Source organism: Parus major, chromosome 2 (genome assembly GCF_001522545.3).
Source record: "Parus major isolate Abel chromosome 2, Parus_major1.1, whole genome shotgun sequence".
NCBI classification, from domain to species: Eukaryota; Metazoa; Chordata; class Aves; order Passeriformes; family Paridae; genus Parus; species Parus major.
This window is the reverse complement of record NC_031769.1, coordinates 4753273-4771602: the sequence shown is the minus strand read 5'-3', so window position 1 is coordinate 4771602 and position 18330 is coordinate 4753273. Positions and strand designations below refer to the sequence as shown.

Sequence of the window (18330 nt, the reverse complement as noted above, 5' to 3'; positions counted from 1 at the left end):
AAGGGACCTTAAAGATCATCCAGTTCCCATCCCCTGCCACGAACCAGGACACCTTCCATTAGATCAGGTGCTCAGAGCCCCATCCAGACTGGACTTGGACACTTCCAGGGATGGGGAATCCAGAACTGCTCTGGGCAGGTTCTCACCACCCTCACAGGGATGAATTTCTATCTAATCCAAATCTTCCCTCTTTCATTTTAAAGCCATTGCCCCTTGTCCCATCACTCCATGCTCTTGTCCCAAGTCCCTCTCCAGCTCTCCTGTAACATCTTTAGGCTCTGGAAGGGGCTCTAAGGTCCCTTCCCTTCTCTAGGTGAGCACCTCCAGCTCTCCGAGCCTGGCTCCTGAGCAGAGAGGCTCCAGCTCTCAGAGCATCCCCATGGCCTGCAAGCAGCAGTTTATCACAGCTTCTCTGCCAGGAGGGATTTATGTTTCCCTTGAAGCGTGAGGCCAGAGAAGTCCTGGAGGAGTTTCTGGGCTGGTTGGAGATGGTCCCTCTGCAAGGTGCTGCTGTTAAAGCTGCTCTCACTCTGCTTTTACAGAGCTGCACCTGGGAAAGGTCCAGCCAGCTGCAACCCAGCACTCTCCCCCTTGTCAGGGCTGAAAGCAGCCGGCTGTGAGCACACAGACCTGTCCCAGCCCGGTGACACCCCGCCGGCTCTCCCGCCCCTTATGGCACCAGCCAGCGCTGCTCCTTCCCATCCCTGGCAATCGCTGATTCACTGACCCCAAATAAACCCGTCCGTGCACTCCCCGCCTTACTTAGGGCTTCACCGCCCTCTTCATTTCCATTTATTTCCCTTTTCCCCCCGCTCGCAGGCACAGCATCACTCATGGCCCGCACGCTTTGGTGCCGAGGAGCCAGCAGGAGTGTCAGGGGCAGTGTGGGCTGCACGGAGCAGAAAGGTTCTGTCGCGGTTCTGTGCCGGTTCTGTGCCGGTTCTGTCCCGGTTCTGTGCCGGTTCTGTCCCGGTTCTGTGCCGGTTCTGTCCCGGTTCTGTCCCGGTTCTGTGCCGGTTCTGTCCCGGTTCTGTCCCGGTTCTGTCCCGGTTCTGTGCCGGTTCTGTCCCGGTTCTGTCCCCGGCTGGCGGAGCCGGCTCCGGAAAAGCGCTGGATGAGTCACTGCGGGGCCGGGAACGGGCTGTGACGCCAGGCTCCGTGACTCCAGACCTGGCGCCGGCCGGAATGACAGTCCCGAGGACTTTTCTCGTCAGGAGCAGCTATAAAATGACGGATAGGATGGACTTTAGCCCCGTCAGAGGAAAAACAAACAAACAAACAAAAAAACCCCCCGAACAACCAGGAGCTGCAAGGTGAGGGCAGCGGTGCTGGCTCTGCAGCGCTGAGGGTTCTGTGCTTGCCTTGCAGGCAGGAGATTTGGGGGAAATCTTTTCTCGTCACTTCGGCTGATAGAAGGAAAAGGGCAGGTTTGTGAAGCGTGTCTGAGCAGCGTGACACTACAGTGGGAAAGGGTGTCTTAGATCTTTGGCAGAGGCAAAAAGAAACATTCCTGGGGCTCCAAGACCCGTGTGACTGCAACATGCACTTCCTCTGCCCATCCAAGAGCATTTTCCATGGAATTCAGCAGAAGTTTGCCAGAGCTGAGGCTTTAACTAAGACCTGGAGGTCAGCTTGGCTTTCCCAGGGAAAGGGCACTGCAGAATTGCCAAATATTGGCATGTTCCCATTTGAGTTTTGTCACTGGGATGGGAAAAACCTCAGGGTCCTGCACCTGGGTCAGGGCAATCCCAAACACAGACACAGGTTTGGTGGAGAATGGATGCAGAGCAGTCCTGGGGAGAAGAGCTTGGGGGTGTTGATAGATGAAAGGCTGGACACAATCTTGCAATGTGCACTGGCAGCCCAGGAAGCCCCAGCCACATTCTGGGCTGCATCCAAAGCAGTGTGCCTAAAGGAGCTGGAGAGGGACTTTGGACAAGGACACGGAGTGATAGGACAGAGAAGCTGGCTTTAAACTGACAGAGGACAAATTACATTAGCTATTAGGAGGAAATTAATTACTCTGAGTGTGGTGAGGTACAGGTTTCCCAGAGAAGCTGTGAATGCCCCATTCCTGGAAGTGTTCAAAGCCACGCTGGATGAGGCTTAGGGCCACGTGGTGAAGTGAAAGGCATCGGGAGAGGGGTTTAACTAGGTGGTCTTTAACATAATCCCTTCCAACCCAAAGCATTCTAAGATTCTGTGATTCGTCGTGGGGATGCCCATGCCAGAGGCTGGTTGATGGGATGCAGCACCTTGGGGCTGTTTTAGCACTGTCCATTGGGGGTGTTGGGTCCCCTGGAGATGATGTCTTGTGCCAGGGCATGACACAAAGTCATCACCGTGAGCCAAAAACCCACCAGTACTGCAGCTGGAGCTGTATGTTGGGGACTATTCCTCTCCCAGTCAAAAAATAGTTAATGTAAGAGGGAATGACAGACATAAAGTCTATAAAATAAAAATAAATTAAAAACCCACCAAAAACTCCCCCAAAAAAACTCAAAAAAACCCCAAACCCACTACACATCCCTCTGGGTAGGTAAACAGGCTGAGCTTCACCTCATGCTGCAGAGCCTCCATGTGTGAGCCTCTTATTCAGTATTTCTGCTTTTACAGCTCAGCAAATAATTTGTAACAAATAGTTTATTCAATTAATTGAGATTCTCTGCTCTGGGGGCAGATGGCAACCTTTAAAAATGGATTCCCAATGGAAAACTAGACAATGGCATTCTTTGGCCAATTTCCCTTGCTTTCAGGTCAATGGCAGTGGTTATGATTTATGCCTGTGCTGACAGCCACAGACCCATGGGAGAGGTGTGTTTTTCCCCATCTAGATTCCTGGGATTTATTCATCTTTTTTCCTTTGTACCATGGGCTGATTCTCATGCAGCTCTCTTCTTTCCGTGCTGTTGCCATGACCAAGAGTATTTTTTCTGGTTTTCCCCAGGGGCACAGGACCATGGTGATGTTTCTGTCCAGCTGCATCCCTCCAGGTCCCAGGGGGGCCATGGGGCAATGAGAAATGGTTTGTAACCCATGAGGAAAAGTGGTTTCCAGGGTTTCCCAAGATTTCTGCTTGGTGATGTGGATGCCACCATGACTGTTGTCTATTCAATCATCCCTTAGAGACAAACAGCCACCATCCACAAGCCCAAAAAAGATTGGGAAAACCACATCCCATGCACTGCTTTTTACTTTATTTAGGGAAAAGAGAAAAGGTAATTGTGTCAGATTAAAGGACATTAGTGAAGACACTGCCGTATTCAAACAAAATTCTTTTATTGAAAGTGTAATGGAAATTTCTTCATATTGCTTTGATGAAATGAGAGACAGCAGCTGTAGACAAATATGCTTTTTTTATAAACAAATGCAAATGGATAAGGTAAAAATAAAGCATTTTTTTAACTTGTACCTTTAAGCAACATAATCACAATATATACACAAAGAAAGCTAAAATAAAGCTATGTTGAAACCAAAGCGTTTCAACCAATACATTAGATAATTACAGATTGTGTCAATAAATACCCAGTTTTTAAACTGTTTAACAGGCAACTTTTTACACAGATACCAAGAAGAAAAAAAAAATTATATATTTACAATTCAGTGCCCCGGGGAAAAAAAAAAGGGAGGAAAAAAAAATCTTTTTTTTTTCTTTTTTGGCACCAACACAAATAAAAAGAATAAATTATTGAAAACAAAAAATCCACAAAGGCAGGAGTCAATCCCAATCATTCATTACAAAAAAGTGTGTGTGTATATATATATATATATATAAAATATAGGTATATATTTTATATATATAAATATATATATGCAGAGGAAACCTAGGAATGTTACAAAATATATTAGTGCCAATAAATACAGAACGCTACCAGACTTTCAACTGTCAGTATTTTTGATGCAGTCTGAAGGATAAGGAACTACCACCTAGGAGATAACTGAAAGGGGGATTTTTCAGTCTAAAGAAACAATGACGACAATGAAAAATAATAATAAAAATAATAATAATAATTATAATAATAATAACAATAATAATAGATATATCCAGGAAATCCTCCATCTGCCAGTAGTATTCCTACAGTCGCCCTCCTGCCCCGGGGGCAATGCCTTGCGGAGGCAGCGGCGGCGAGCGCGGGCTCAGGAGCCGCTCGTGGCTGTGGGAGGATCAGCTCCAATTCGCAGTTGACCGGCTCAATCCCAGAGAAGATGTACAATTAAATAGCAATAAAAAGGATTTTTTAAAAACCCCAAGCAACCCATGTTTCGTACGCCACAAGTTTCCCAAATTGCCGGCAGGTTTGCAGTGAGGCACCTGTCAATGAGCAGGTATCCAAGAGCACCATCCCTGTGGTCGGGGATAGAAACAGTTCAGCCAACAGAAAAATCCTCAGATCCGTGTTTCGGGGTTGTTTCCCTTGTCTGTGTGTCTCTGTACCCTCAGAAGTTCCCTCCAGCTGCTCCCAGGGCAGCGGGGCTGGGACACCAGAATTGTCTCCTCCTCCTGTGCTGGTAATGCCAAGAATCACTCCCGTCACCAAATCCTCCAAGAGGGAATTTAAAGCCGGTAGGTTTTAAATCCATTTTTCTTTTTCCATACCACTGGTGTAGGCACTTAGTGTATCACTGATGCACAGATTTTTTTGTCCAGTTACATCTCGTGGCCAAACAGTGTCATGCTCTCAGACTGACTTATATATAGCAAAAGGCCAAGGCAGCCTCCAAACACAAAGATTTATCTCATTTTAAAAACCAAAAGCCTTCAGTTTTTCAGCTTGGTCTTCAGGTCTTCAAAAACTGTACTCACAGGATAAATAACCCAATGAACTTCATTTCCATCTGTTTTGCTTGATTTACTTGATTCACCTATGTAAAAATATAGTACAATCAGTGTGACCCACTGGATTTTGGAGCTGCGACATCCTCAGTGCTGGGGAGTCCTAAGGAGCACTTGCTGAGGAGCTTGAGCAGTGTTGCTGTTTTGGCTTTGCTCTCCCAAAGCCCCCACGAGGGCTGCCAAGGTCCTTATGGTTACACCTCCCCACCGTTGCTGACAGTGGCTCTGCACATTCAGGCACCATAACTGATGGGAAAAGATCTCATGGCCAAATCCTCAGGAAATTAAATAAATTATAAAATAATTTACAAAAAGGGGTTGGGTTTTGTTTAGAGCTAGTATTAATGTTACTTCTTAAATAGTTGAGGGTTTTGCTTGCTTTGCTCTCCACAGTGATATTATGGAGACCAGACACCATTCTCATGTCCACAACGAGGCTGGGAGAAACCAAGGGATGGTGCAAGAACTCGTCCCTCCCCTCCCACACCACTTCTGTTCAGTGTTTTTAGAAATGTGAAGTGAAGACCAAACAGCCAACATCATTCAGACTCAGAGAAACCAGGGTCATCTTCCTCTTGAAGACCTTATTGCCCTTCCAGGTCATCGACAAACCACAGTGCTATTCACGTACTACAGGTAGAAAATAAATAAATACAGATATATTATGCAAAAAAATATGATTGTACACATAATACATCTGAGGTATTACCAATTTAAATAAGGTTTCATGCTAGTTCAAGCTTCAGTGGCTAGTTAAATTCTGGAATTTGCAATAAATAGATGAAGAATGATTATGTATATAGTGTATGGATCTCTTCTGTAAACCTTGTCAGGTTTAAACGTAAGAGTTTGTTGGGCCGACTCTTACGCAAACCACAAATTTTCACAATAAATACAGCTTCAAAAAGTTGCCTTAAAAAGTTCCTGCAACACTGAAACGTTTCTAGAAGGGGCTGTATGGACGACTGGCAACATTAGCGAGGAGTATTTTTCTCAACAGGTCTTTTCATACAAAACACAAGGAAATTCTCATGTGGAAGTCTTTCTCCCTCCCCACCCTTCCCCACCCTGTCATGAAAGTTTAGAAATTTTTGCACAAACAGCGAGAGAACTGATTGTAGCTGCAGTATGTCAAAATGTCCACGTTCTATAAAGACCAAAAATAATTTTTTTAGAGAGTCTTCTGCTGTTGCTGTTTTTTTCCTCCTTATATTTGAGTAGTACACCATCCTTTCAGTGAAAGTTTGCCTGTCCAACTGTTCCTCTGTTTTCCTTTCGGCATCAGTCCTTGCCAGAGCCACATGGGTGTTTCACACTTTCACTGTCTCCATCAGCGATGACTTGATGGCATCCTCCAAAAGTTGATTGTCTGTGAAAGGGGCTGGGGTTTCGGGGACAGATTCAGACAAACCAATGAGGGACTCCAAGAAACAGGAGCCCTGATCTCCAGCTTGCGGGAAGCCAGGGAAATTAGGCAACTGAAACTGTAACGCTGAGAAGTTATCCAGGTTCTCATACTCCTTTAAGGAGTTGTAAAGGGGTCCCAAGTTATAGTCCGAGAAGGACTGGAAGAAATCCAAGGAATCAGAGGAAAGGCTGAGGTCAGCGTAGCTCTTGGAGCAGGGCTCAGTGGAGGATGAGGCACAGCAGGACAGCCCATCGCACCTCACATGGGCTGCATCCTCCAGCAAACCCCCGCTGTCCTGGTTGGCATTCTCATCCAGGCACTCCGAAAGGTGGGGCAAGTGGCCAGGGACAGGCTTGGCCTCGCTGCCGTGGTCCTCGATGAAGAAGTCGGTGGGGTGGAAGCAGCCAAGGTCATCCTGGCCACGCCCGCTCTCCTCCTCGGCATCCGAGTCATTGAAGTGGAGGATGCGCGCCAAGCCATCGTCGTCCACGTCCGACTGGGATTTGTCAGAGGGGAGGCTCTCGTAGGGCTCCTCCAGGTCCTCGCTGGGGTGGGAGGAGATGGAGGAGTCTGTCATGTCACTGCTGCAGCTGTTCTCCCCCAGGGCCTCCAGGTCAGGGCTGAACTGGAAGGCAGGTGCCAGCGGCACCGCACGCTCCTCCAAGGAGCCCTTCCCTGCCGTGCATGCCAGCGGTGGGAGCCGCTCCCGGAAAGGGGGCTCAGCCTCCGCCACCTTCTCGCTGCTCTGCTGCTGCTTCTCCAGCTCCAGCTTCATGATGGTGTGGATGAAATGTGTCTGCACTCGGGCCTGGTTGAACTCGATCCTGCCCTCGGTGTTGCCGCAGCCGTCCTTGGTGCAGCCGCAGGGGAAGGAGGTGTGATCCATCTGGCACAGGGAGAAGCAGAGGGGGAGGATTAGGATTGACCCCAGCAGCATAAAACCAAAATTGTCCGTGACTTGTCTGCCCTGAGAGACCAAGTTAAAAAAAAAGGCACCCTGCTCTTTTGAAGAGGTGCCATGAAAAGCTTGATTTCAGGTCAAGCGAAGAAAATTAAAAGATTCCAAAAAAAAAAAAAAGCAAAATATAATGGTCCAAAAGGAGACATAAGGGTTCAAAAGTGAGTTTTTTCTTTATTGCTATTAAATGATCACACTATCTGATCTGCAGCAGCCACTAGAGGGGGGCTGTGACACACACATGGAGCACCCATGTGCACCCACCTCCGCCACCCCCTGCCTCCAAACACGGCACCGTGGGAGTGAGTGGCACCCAGAATAGGGAATGAGGCTCCCCAAATACAGCTGGGCAGGCACCTGCAAAAAATACCCTGAAAAATATAACTCACTAATTGAATACAGAGGGATTATCCCACTGTGCAGGTGGCCTGCACAGCTCGCTGTGAGCTGAGGCTCATCTGACACTCCCACGTTTGCCTGAGCGTGCTGGGATTTGTGGCACACAGCAAAAGAAAAAAGGAATTAAAAATAAAACCTGGGGGAGGGGGAGAAAGCGCAGCCTCGTGTGAGGAGCAAGGAGCTCTTCCCTGCAGACATTCCCACGTGGGAATGTGTGAACCTCCAAAAGGAGATCAAGCAGGTATGGGTCTCGTGGGGACATACAGCAGGGACATTCTCACTGCAGGCTCTGGCAGTGTGGGGATGGCTGTATGTGTGATTTGGGAAGAGGACGCTTTGGAGCAGTGTCTGCCTTGCAGCCTGAGGGATGCTCCAAGAGCCTTCCTCACCTCCAAGCGCAGGAGGGAGCAGATGGGTTCACTGGCTGCCCCAGCTTTGTCCAACTTGCTCACACCCCCCTGCTCTAACACGCAGCTGGAGCTGTGGCATCCCCCCGTGCCCAGGGGTGAGGGCAGTACCTGGCATTTAATGCCTGCCAAGCTGCAGCTGCAGGTCTCGGGGTCGCAGACCTCGCGGCAGTCGCAGCCGCAGTCCTCCCGGGACAGGCGGATGTTGTGCAGCTCCCTCTTCTCCTCCTTGTCGATCTTCTTCACCCCCACGGCCTTCAGCAGCGCGCGCCTCTTCTTGGCGGGGTAGGGCTGCAGGAAGAAGCCGTCCTCCAGGTCCACGCTGCTGACATCGATGTCATCGTCGGAGATGTCGTCGATGGTGAGCTGGTTGGCCTCTTCGGACTCCTTCGTGCCGTTCATGGTTAGCTGAGGGCAAAAAAATGGACAGCATTAGGGGCTTGCTTGGGACTCCGAGCCATTGGAACCCCCAGCTGAGGGGAGACAAGAAAGGAATGACCTCTCCCCCATGGTGGCCAACCACAGGATCAACATTTCAGCCAGAGCCCACAAAGACCTGACACTTGACTGGGCATTCGTCCTGGGATATTAAGTATCAAAATCAGAAATGAAAAGACTTTGGGAGATGCCAGGAAGAGTCTCAAGTGGATCCCAGGACAGAAAGGTACTACCAAAAGAGCAAAAATGCCTTCTGTGTCTTTTCACTCTTCAGAGGTGGAGAACTAAATGAAAATCCCCCACTGGAGCCTGTGTTTTTTGGAGACCCAAAACAAGAGCTAAGGACTGATGCCCCCAGGTCTCAGAAGCTCTTACTAAAAACTGCCCACTTAACTAATGACATCCATCAACCCAGCTCCTCATCAACCCAGCCCCATGCTCTAACTCACTTTCCATTTCAACGCTTCCAACTTCTCCTCTTTTAATTTCTCTTCGAGTTTGCCCCGACGGACGTTTTCCTGCTCCTTTGAAAACTCTGCCAGCGTGAACTGCCGGGAGGAGCTGTGTTTGCTCACCATCCCCAGGGTACAGCCCCCACGGCTAGGCACGCTCGTGAAGCCCTGGCAGCGTGGGAAGTAAAACACAGTGACCCGGTCAAACTCCACATTGTTCTTCTTTAGCCGCTTGGATTTCTTCAGGATTGACGTGGCTAAAAAAGGGGAGAATTAAAAAAAGAATAAACACTAAGTCAGTGCTGCCATGCTGCAGATGGAATAGAAATATTGCCAACATGCAGGACTTGCAATTGCTCTCCCAACAGGGACACAATGGGACAAGGCTACAACATTGCTTGGTGGTGTTTTAGGAGCTAACACTTCCGAGGTGGGATGAGGATGGAGAGGAAGCGAAGCCAAGCCCTGCTGCATCAGTCACCCATGAGATTCACCCTATGAGGTGGCTCCTGCTTCTCCATCCCACTTGACTTCCCCCAGGAACATCCATTTGCTTATTCTTCACGTGTGGCAGAGCATAACAAACAAGCAACCAGCCATCCTGCACATCTGTCTCTCCAAACCCACTCTGCCCCATGCTCAGGACCCCTGCTCTGCTCCCGGGATGCCAGGGCACTGGCATCCCCAGTGCTTCATGGCTCCAGCTTTTGTGGCAGGGCAGAAAACAGCCCAAAGGGCTGCTTTTTCTGGTACTTCCTTTCACCATCCACTGGGAGGAACTCTGAATATATGGTTTATTCTCAGGAGACTCATTTGAGAGCAGCTGCAAAGATGTTAATCTTTGTGCAGGTGATCCCCGGGTAAACATGGCAATACATGACTCTGGTTTATCTTAAACTGCTGAAACACGCTACACACCACTTAGAGCAGAGCCTCTCCAGAGATACCTGGCTCTGCACAGCTGCACATGCAAACACAGTAGATGGAGGGGGACTAATTAGTCAGGGCAGGTTCAGAGTCAGTGAATTTCCACGAGTGTGGCTGGCCAAGAAATTAAAGCAAGGCACAGCCACGTGAGTGTGGCAGGAATAAGAGCCAGCTACACCCAAATTTGTGGTGGGGAGGTATTTCTGGTCCCATTTGCTGCTAGTGTATGGCTGCTTTGGTTGCCTCCATGGAAGAAAATAGCCCAGAAAGGATGGGTGACTGCTGCAGAGCTCAGGCTCTGCTCTTTGGGAAGCAGAGCCACAAACAGCCTTACAGTGGGACCCAAGGAAAAGACTGCAACAACCCAAGGGGCTCAGCTGGTTTGGTGGGCCTCAAAGGCTGTGAAAGTGCAAGACTGGACAGTTAACTGCAGCCACATTTCACAGGTCTCACTTGCCAAAATATAGTGTTTCGGTTTCACATAAAAAAAAAAAAAAAAAGAGAGAAAAAAAGAAGCGTTCACCCAGCTGTGTCAGCAGCTTCTGCTCAATAGTTGGGGGTTCACACTGGGCCCTGCAGTCACTCTGATCATATCTTTGCACTGTGCATTGCATTTTCACAATAACCTTGACTCAATCTCCTAAAACATGAGCTCTTTATCAGAAGGCAAGTTAACCACCACGATCATCTATCGGCCGAGCTGCTGCACTTTGGCATTTGCTTCTCTCTCCCTGCACCCCTCCTCCAAAATTGTTTTCCCATTCCTGACCCTTTTCCAATTGAGCCAGAGAATACAAAAAGTTCATTGTTTTGTCACAAAACCTGGGAAGACAAGCAAGAATGAGACTCTTTATTTTTACAAGACTTCTAAAGCCTTTTCAGACCGCTGCATGTTTGTGTATGTCGGCTAAGTGGACCTTAACTGCTATATACAGTGGGTGTTCAGTATAATTTACTAGGTTGGACTATTTCTCCTCCATGAAGATGTCCCTCTATTGTACTTTTTATTTTTCCCTTCACACGGCAGATAAAGGGCTTTACAACACTGCCTTCTGTGTGTTTTCCTAAAAGCTCTCAAAACTTACATTGCTGGGAAAACAAAATAGCTTTTATCTGCACTAGCAGCGGAGGCAATGTCAAACGTGTCATGTTCTTTGGCAAAGTACCCAACTTACGTAGGAAACAAGTTCTGAAATGGTAATTACGCTACTGGTTAATCATTTTTAAAAAAACAGCATTACAGGCTTTCGCTGTCTGATTAGGTTTTGCCTGTGAAACAGCTTGACAGGGAATTGAGGGCTGGTGGGATGGTCCTGCAGCACAGGCTTGGAGGCACCCACATGTCTCTGCACACCCATCCTTGGGTTTCTGCTCCTGGAAGCCCGGACTTCAGCAAAAATATTCCAAAGGAATAATAAATACTGGAAGGAAGGGTTGAGGAAGACCACTGTGAGGAGGCTGGATGATTATAAATCAGTGTCATGACAGGTAGCTGGCACCACTGCCACTTTTACCTATAAAGGTGTTCCCCAAGGGGGTCTCTGTGTGGTGATGACCCACCACCACCCTACCAAAAAACCCATGCAGAGGAAAGGCTGATCCTGGGAAAGCCAGAGATACTCACGGGTGAAGCTGGACATTAAGGCAGAGCTGGGCTTGGGCTCTCCACGGGAATTCTCCTCATCAGTGTCCCAGCCTGAGGATGCTGAGGAGGAGAGGGGGGAGCAGGAGGAGGAGGAGCAGTAGGTGCTGTCATCCCCCAGCTCTTCATACTTCCTTTTCAATACTCCGCTCATGGTGACGCCGTTTTTGTCATATAACTGCAAAAAAAAGGAATAAAGCAACATGAAGCCAGGGAAATCCTGGCAGTTTCTGGTGATGAGCAGGACAGCTGTAACCCCCAGCAAGGCTTCCCCATCAGATCCAAATGGCCATGCAGATGTGATTCCCAAAAAGTGCTGCCCCTGAAACATCTCATCTCACTACACTTGCTGTGCACACCTGTGAATTTCTCTCCCATTTTACAGAAACTGACTATCCCAGACAACAAACTGTCCAGAAACCAATCCAATCAACACAAATGTCATCAAACAGTAAGTATTACATTTTGCTTACTAATTCTTTTATGTTCACTCTTCACCCAGATCGCTTTCTATGCAGTTACAGCTTTAACGTTTTGCTAATTACAAAAATAAGCCAGTTTGCAGAAAACAATCTGTTGGCATGATTTACTCACTACAGCCCCCCGGGGAAACAGACTTATTAAATGAAGCACTGAAATACAAATATATCAACTGTGAAGAACAGCCCTTCTCCTCACGGTGCCTTTCATAGTCAGTCCCCCATTCAATAAGCTATTCTTGTTTAGGCTGGGTTATGTATCAAGCATAGAAGCAATTAAAAACAACGTAGCTAATTAAAAACAAAGGAGCTCTGTACTTGCCTAGATTCCTAAATTTCCCGCATGCTTTGCCCCTGCTCATCTTAAAGGAAAATAAAATAAAAGAATGCCAAAAATAACTGCGTTGCATCTTTTAAACTTTGCTTTTGTAAAGTTTGTGCAAATTCGGGAGATGAAAAAAACCCCATAAAAGCTACAGACTTTGCCTATTGTACATTTGGACAATGCTGTCAGGCACAGGGTGGGATTCTTGGGGTGGTCCTGTGCATGGCCAGGAGTTGGGACTTGATGATCCTTGTAGGTACCCTTCAACTCAGGATATTCTATTATTCTAATGGACATCAGTACCCACCCAACCTGGGATGCTCCTGCACTGATGATGGATCATTCCACCTTTTAGACTCTGGCAACCCCACCTCAGCTCCCCCTGCTCCTGCAGAAGCCACTGCCAGGTTATTTGGGAGCCAGTGAGCCACCCCCAGAGCTGAGAGGCAGGCTGCTGCCTGAGGGGTGACTTGCTCTGACCCCATCCCACCAGGCTGGAAGGCACAACCACGGTGGGAGGGATTCAGCCCCAGCCCAGGAACTCCTCCCAGCAAGGAGGGGAGAGCCCCAGCAATGTGGGATGCTACCAGCCATCCCATAATACACAAAAGCTAAAGCATCCTTAGAATTTGGATAATGCTGGGACAGGAGACAGCCCTGGGATGGTGACATTGCAGATACAGAGGTGCCAGACACTCAGTCCACATCCCCTCCCACCACATGAAACTTCTCCACTGGCCAAATTCATTCTTTGCAACCCAAACACTTTCTCACTCCACTTTGCATGTCTGAAGTTAATTTAAATCTCTGAAAAATAAAAGAAAAAAAACAAAACAAAACAAACCTACTAAACCTTCCCTTCTGACAGACCTGAGGAGGCAGCACAGACCACACCAGTTTCAGAACCTCCCCACTGATGGGATTTTCAGTGTCCCGACAGCACCAAGCAGTATCACGTTGCAGGACAGGAGCACGCACAGTTCCTTCCAAGCCCTGCACCAACCCTCCCTAATTATGTTTACCATCAACTTCCCAGGAGACAATAGTCACCTAAAAGGTCAAAAAAGTCCCTGGATGAAGCACTTCCCTGGCCTGGAGAAGTTAATCATTTGCTGCAAGGCGCGCTTACAGGGCCAGTACTGGGGAGAAGAGATCCCTCCATCCCTCCTCCTCCTCCTCCTCCTCAGCAGACCTGGAGCTGCAGGTGGTTTTGCCACAGAGGGGTTGTTGTTTTTTTGGCCTTAATCCAAAATAGATGCAGAAAAGGTGGATTTGGCCACCCTCCAGGCCCAGCAGCACATGTCCTACCCGACACCTGGATTAACCCTTTTCCTGCCTGCTCCATGGCTGAGCTGAGCTCACAGGCGGCCACAAAACAGCAAATAACAAACCTTTTATTTATATTATTTTTGTGCATGTGCCTTCTGCTTTGTCTCATGTTTTCTTTAAGAAACACCCAGGAGCAAAAAACCCTCCAAATCCATGGCAAGGGTCCAAATTAAAGCTTGGGCTGCAGCCAGAGGTTTGCAGACCCCACTGTCCACCTGGAACAGGCAAAAACTTTAAAAAAAAAAAAAAATCCCACATGTGGCTTGAAAGAGTATCAGTTCCTCTTCCTGCTGCAGAGAGAATGCTCCAAAGGACAGTGAGGGATGACAGTGAGGCATGCCACTGTGGCCAAGGGAGGGAGAAACCAGCTCCCTAAAATGCCTGTAGGACGTCCACCAGCAAACACCCTCAGAGATGTGATGCTGACCACATCCAAATCCCATGGGACAACAGAGGATGCTGGAGCAGCCAAGAGCATGCTGCTGAGACAGGGGTAACTCCCAGGTCTGCACCAAAGATGCAGCAGCCCTGATGCTCAGGTCACCTGCCAACCCACCAAGGGCTGCACCACATCCCCCCAAACCAACCCCACAGGGAAAGCAGAGCCCTCTCCTGCAGCCAGAGAACCCAGCTAACACAAACACCATGCCAGAGCCAAGGCAAGCTGTGCATAAGATGGTGCAATTCTATTTATTTATTTTTTAAATACTACCACCAGCCAGGAAGATGAAGGGGGGATGTGTGCAGCTCCCCATCTATGAGAATGAGCCAAATGGATAGGGGAAAAAACTCACTTTTGGCACGATGTCTTCTTCAAGACACCTATTGTTTTGTTAATGCAAAGGAGGTGTTGTGCAAACAGGATTCCCAGCTAATGGGAAAAAACTGGTGAACCTGCTGCCCACCAGCCAAAATATGGTAATTTTCTCCTGCTACACCTTCCCTCTCATTGCTGATTTATGTCTGTGATGTTTTCCAAGTCAAGTTTTCAAATCCATCTCAGGAGCGATGCAGTGAAGCTGCACCCATCAGTGTCTGCTTCTACCCTACCCCAAAAAATCCTCCAGAGGGGCATTTTACTTTCAAAGCCAGGATGATCCTCTGCTCCCCTCCTTGCCCTGGCATGTGGAGACAGAATTCACACCAGCAATTTGGATGCTGCCTTTAAAGCCATGTCAGTGAGGCCACTGGTCACTCAGCCAAAAAAGCCCAGAGGCCCAGTCAGCCACAGTGAGGATATTTTAATTGCAGTTAATTCTGCAAGGAACCTTAAACCCACAGCTGTGTCTTACAAGGGAGTCCCAAAAATGCCCACAGTGGCATGGAAAAAATAAATATTTGTATCTGAGTGTGCCATTGCAAATCTCTGCAGGCACCACTGAGTGCAGGATTTTACCACCTTCTCCTTCTCTTCTTTTTTTTTTTTTTTTTTACATAACCTGAAATAAAATAATCCTATCTTCCTTTCAGTTGCCAAAAAAGACATTCTGTTCTTGGCTAAGACTTCTTACTCATCTATTTTACTGAAAACAGCTTTTGGAACAAGTACATAATGCAATGGATCAAACCCGCAGGAATTCCTCTCTGGCACCAGAACTCCCACTATCCTGGGAATACTTTCTAACAAATATTTAGCCCAGATGTGCATTCCTTTCTTTCTCTCTCCCTCCTTTTTTTCTTTTTCTTTTTTTTTTTTTTAAAGCATTAAAGTTTGGGTGGGGGGGAATAGGGGGGAGCAGTGTAGTTGGGGGGAAGGGAATCTGCAAAGTCCCATTTCTGGCACCCAGCAAGTTGCAGGGTAAAGCCCTAATACACTGGAATGCAAGGAATTAATGTTTTAACTATCCTCCTCTTGGACGACGTCTCAACAGTAAATATTTCGAGTAATTTAGATTTAAGAAGGTTTGGCATTTGTTTAGCCAAGTGTAGAGGAAGGCAACTAAAAACCTCTACCAGTGTCCAGTCTCCAGGAGACTGCACAAAGAAGCATCGTGGCTTTGGGCAGAATTATCAGGAGATGTTTCAGTGTTGTATTTTGGGGCTGTAGATGTGCTTTGAAGCGTCAGGCGATCGCAGCAGTGCAAGCAAAGCAAAGGAAACTCCTCACAGCGAGTCCAGCAGCTGCCTTTGCTTGTGCCACAATTCCCATGGTATTGCAGGAGAACACCCAGGAGCAAGAATATTTCAAATTCTGGGGGTTATGTCAGTGGAGCATCCTAAAGAATGGCAGGATCCCGAATCTGTGCACGAGCTATCGAAAGCAAAGCTTCTTTTGCCAAGCGATTTAGGGAACACCAAGAAAACAACAACCCCTCAGATCCCCCCAAAACTCATTTGTTTTCTGGTGACTTTTGGAGCTGGTTTGCTGACTTGAAGGCTCAGCCATCTGCCTGCAGCCCAGGAAGACAAAGTGGACTTACTGCAGGACATCAAGGTGGACTCTTCCCAGCACACCGGGACGAGGGCTCGGGTGCTGGGAGCGAGCTCAGGACCGCGCTGAGCCGTGAGTCAGAGCGGCTCCCACTCCCTCCCCCTGAACCACAGTGGCTGTGCAGGTCTAGCAGGAGTAAATATTAGTTTAAAAAACACCACTGCATATTTCAGCCAGGTACGGCTCCAGAGGCAGCTCGAGGAGCAGCGCCGGGGGAGCTGCCGGGGTTGCTGTTTGTTTGCACGCTCCCGTTTATTGTGGGCAAAGGGATCTCGGTGTGAGAATCACCAAAAAGTGCTGCGGAGCTGAGCTCCCCGCTCAGCTGTCCCACTGCTGATCCCAGGAACACCTCTGGGTTATTTAATAATCGCCACGCTATCAGCACTGATTCATTGCTCGATCATTTAGCTATTTTAATTCTTTGCATATTTACTTAAGTGGTTTCCCCTGTGACAGCCTCCCGATGACAACACTTCCCAATTTCGGGGCTGACTGGAGCCAAGGAGAGCCGGATCATCCCACCAGGACCCTCCGGGGGACAGTCCCACGCGTGTTCCCAGCCACATAAAGCTGTGCTTTCCAGTTCAGACCAGATTATTTTCACCCAGCTGGGTCTAAGGTTTCATAACCTTGCTCTGGTTAAAAATAGCCTCTGCCTACTATGCAACAGCAAAACCCAAAGTACATCGTGCTGCGGAGTGGGAGCGTGAATCAGTCCGTAGCACCACGAGTTTATGCTCCTGTCAGAGACTGAACAAGCAAAACACCTTCCCCGGAAAGAGCAGCAGAAGTGTTTACTCCATCTCCTAATTTTTGGAAGGCCACAAAGAAAAAAAAAAAAAAAAAAAGGCTTGTCAGATTTTTCTACCAAGCCCTTACTCCTTGCTGACAGCTTGAAAGGTAAATAAGAAATTTTAGCAAGTACATTAAAGGTTATCTGACATGGCCCAAAATGAAAGGAGGTTCAAATGTACTCGGTGCACACTGTGCTGTAACAAACAGGAAAACAGCGAAGTGTGCTTTGTCTAGGAAAATCCTCTATTTGATCACACCTCATGAATAATTCACACCAGGTTTCCACATTTGTCCTCCTGTAGGTACACGCTGTGCGTTACCTTCCCTGCTATATATACGGACGCATTTCCTGCGCTGAATTATTAAAGCCTTTGCTGGGAGCTGCGGAGTCTCTCCAGGAGGAGAACAAACCCAACCATCCTGAAAATAACCCCGTACTCCCCAACCCCCCCCCCCCCCCCACCCCCCCCCCCCCCCCACCCACACCTTTACAGCTGCAAACTGCTCGGCAGAGGAAAACTAAAATGATTTTCATGAAAAAAATAAAGTAATAAAATTAAATGGTAATTGGTGAGCAATTGCTGGTAGTAAATGACAAGACTTAATTTGGCAGTGCTGGGTTAAGGGTTGGACTCAGGGATCTTAGAGGGCTTTTCCAGCCTTAAGGATTCCCCCATTCTGTGACTTCGAGGTTTGTAAACGGCCGTGGGGGTTTTCTCTCCATCCATCCCACCCAGGCGTTGGCATTCCAGGCGTTAGTAAGGCTGAGCTGCTTTAGGAAAGGGCTGTCCCTGTGTGTCAGCCTCTTCCTACAGCGACATTATGTAACTCGGAGGTGACAGACACTTTTGAGGATGCCGGGGGTAGAGGAAGGAGTGGGGGGGGGGCAGGCGAAAAAAAATTATAAAAACCTGAGAAAACTTAGTAGCTGGGGGCGGGGGTACGGGGTATCCTGTTTGGTTTTTTTTTATTTTTTTTTTTTTAATCCTCCATTTTTTTCAGGTGGGCTGTAAAAGCCGCGATGTTTTATTTCGGGAGGCGGGGGGTGTGGGGGGTGCCCCGCTCCGTCTGTCCGCCCGTCGGTCCCTCCGTGCGCCCGTCGGTAGGTGTTGCTGTAGCGACGGGAAAGCATCCCCAGCCGGGCGGATTTGGGGAAGAGCGAGCCGGCGAGGCTCCCCCTGCCTCCCCCCCGCAACCTTCCTCTCAACATCAAAAAATTGGAACCGCGGCCGCGGGGATGGAGCGGAGCCTGGACTTACCGGGGCGGGGGTGAGAGCGGAACTCTGCGCTACTCCTAATAAATATTATAAAGGTGTCCGGGCGTCTGTACAGCACAGCCCACGGCAAAGTGCGGAGTGGGAGCGGGTCGGGGGCGCAGCAAACCCCCACGCTTCCCCCAAGGAACGCCGTCCCGCTGCCCCGGCGGCTCCGGGAGCTCCCCGGCGGCTCAGCCGCAGCCGCAGCCCCGCCGGGCTCCGCTCGCCCGCGGGCAGGAGCAGCGCGGCC

At 48.6% G+C, this 18330-nt stretch overlaps 1 protein-coding gene across 1 annotated transcript; it reads right to left on the bottom strand.

Moving 5' to 3' along the window:
* Positions 1-3258: 3258 nt before the first annotated feature.
* On the bottom strand, positions 3259-14038 carry CSRNP1 (cysteine and serine rich nuclear protein 1). The gene is made up of 4 exons (XM_015619916.3): positions 11448-14038; positions 8894-9153; positions 8118-8414; positions 3259-7128 (listed from the first exon to the last, which is right to left on the bottom strand). The coding sequence occupies exons 1-4, from the start codon at positions 11794-11796 to the stop codon at positions 6145-6147; spliced, it is 1890 nt and encodes a 629-aa protein (XP_015475402.1). The 5' UTR covers positions 11797-14038; the 3' UTR covers positions 3259-6144.
* Between the last annotated feature and the right edge of the window lie 4292 nt (positions 14039-18330).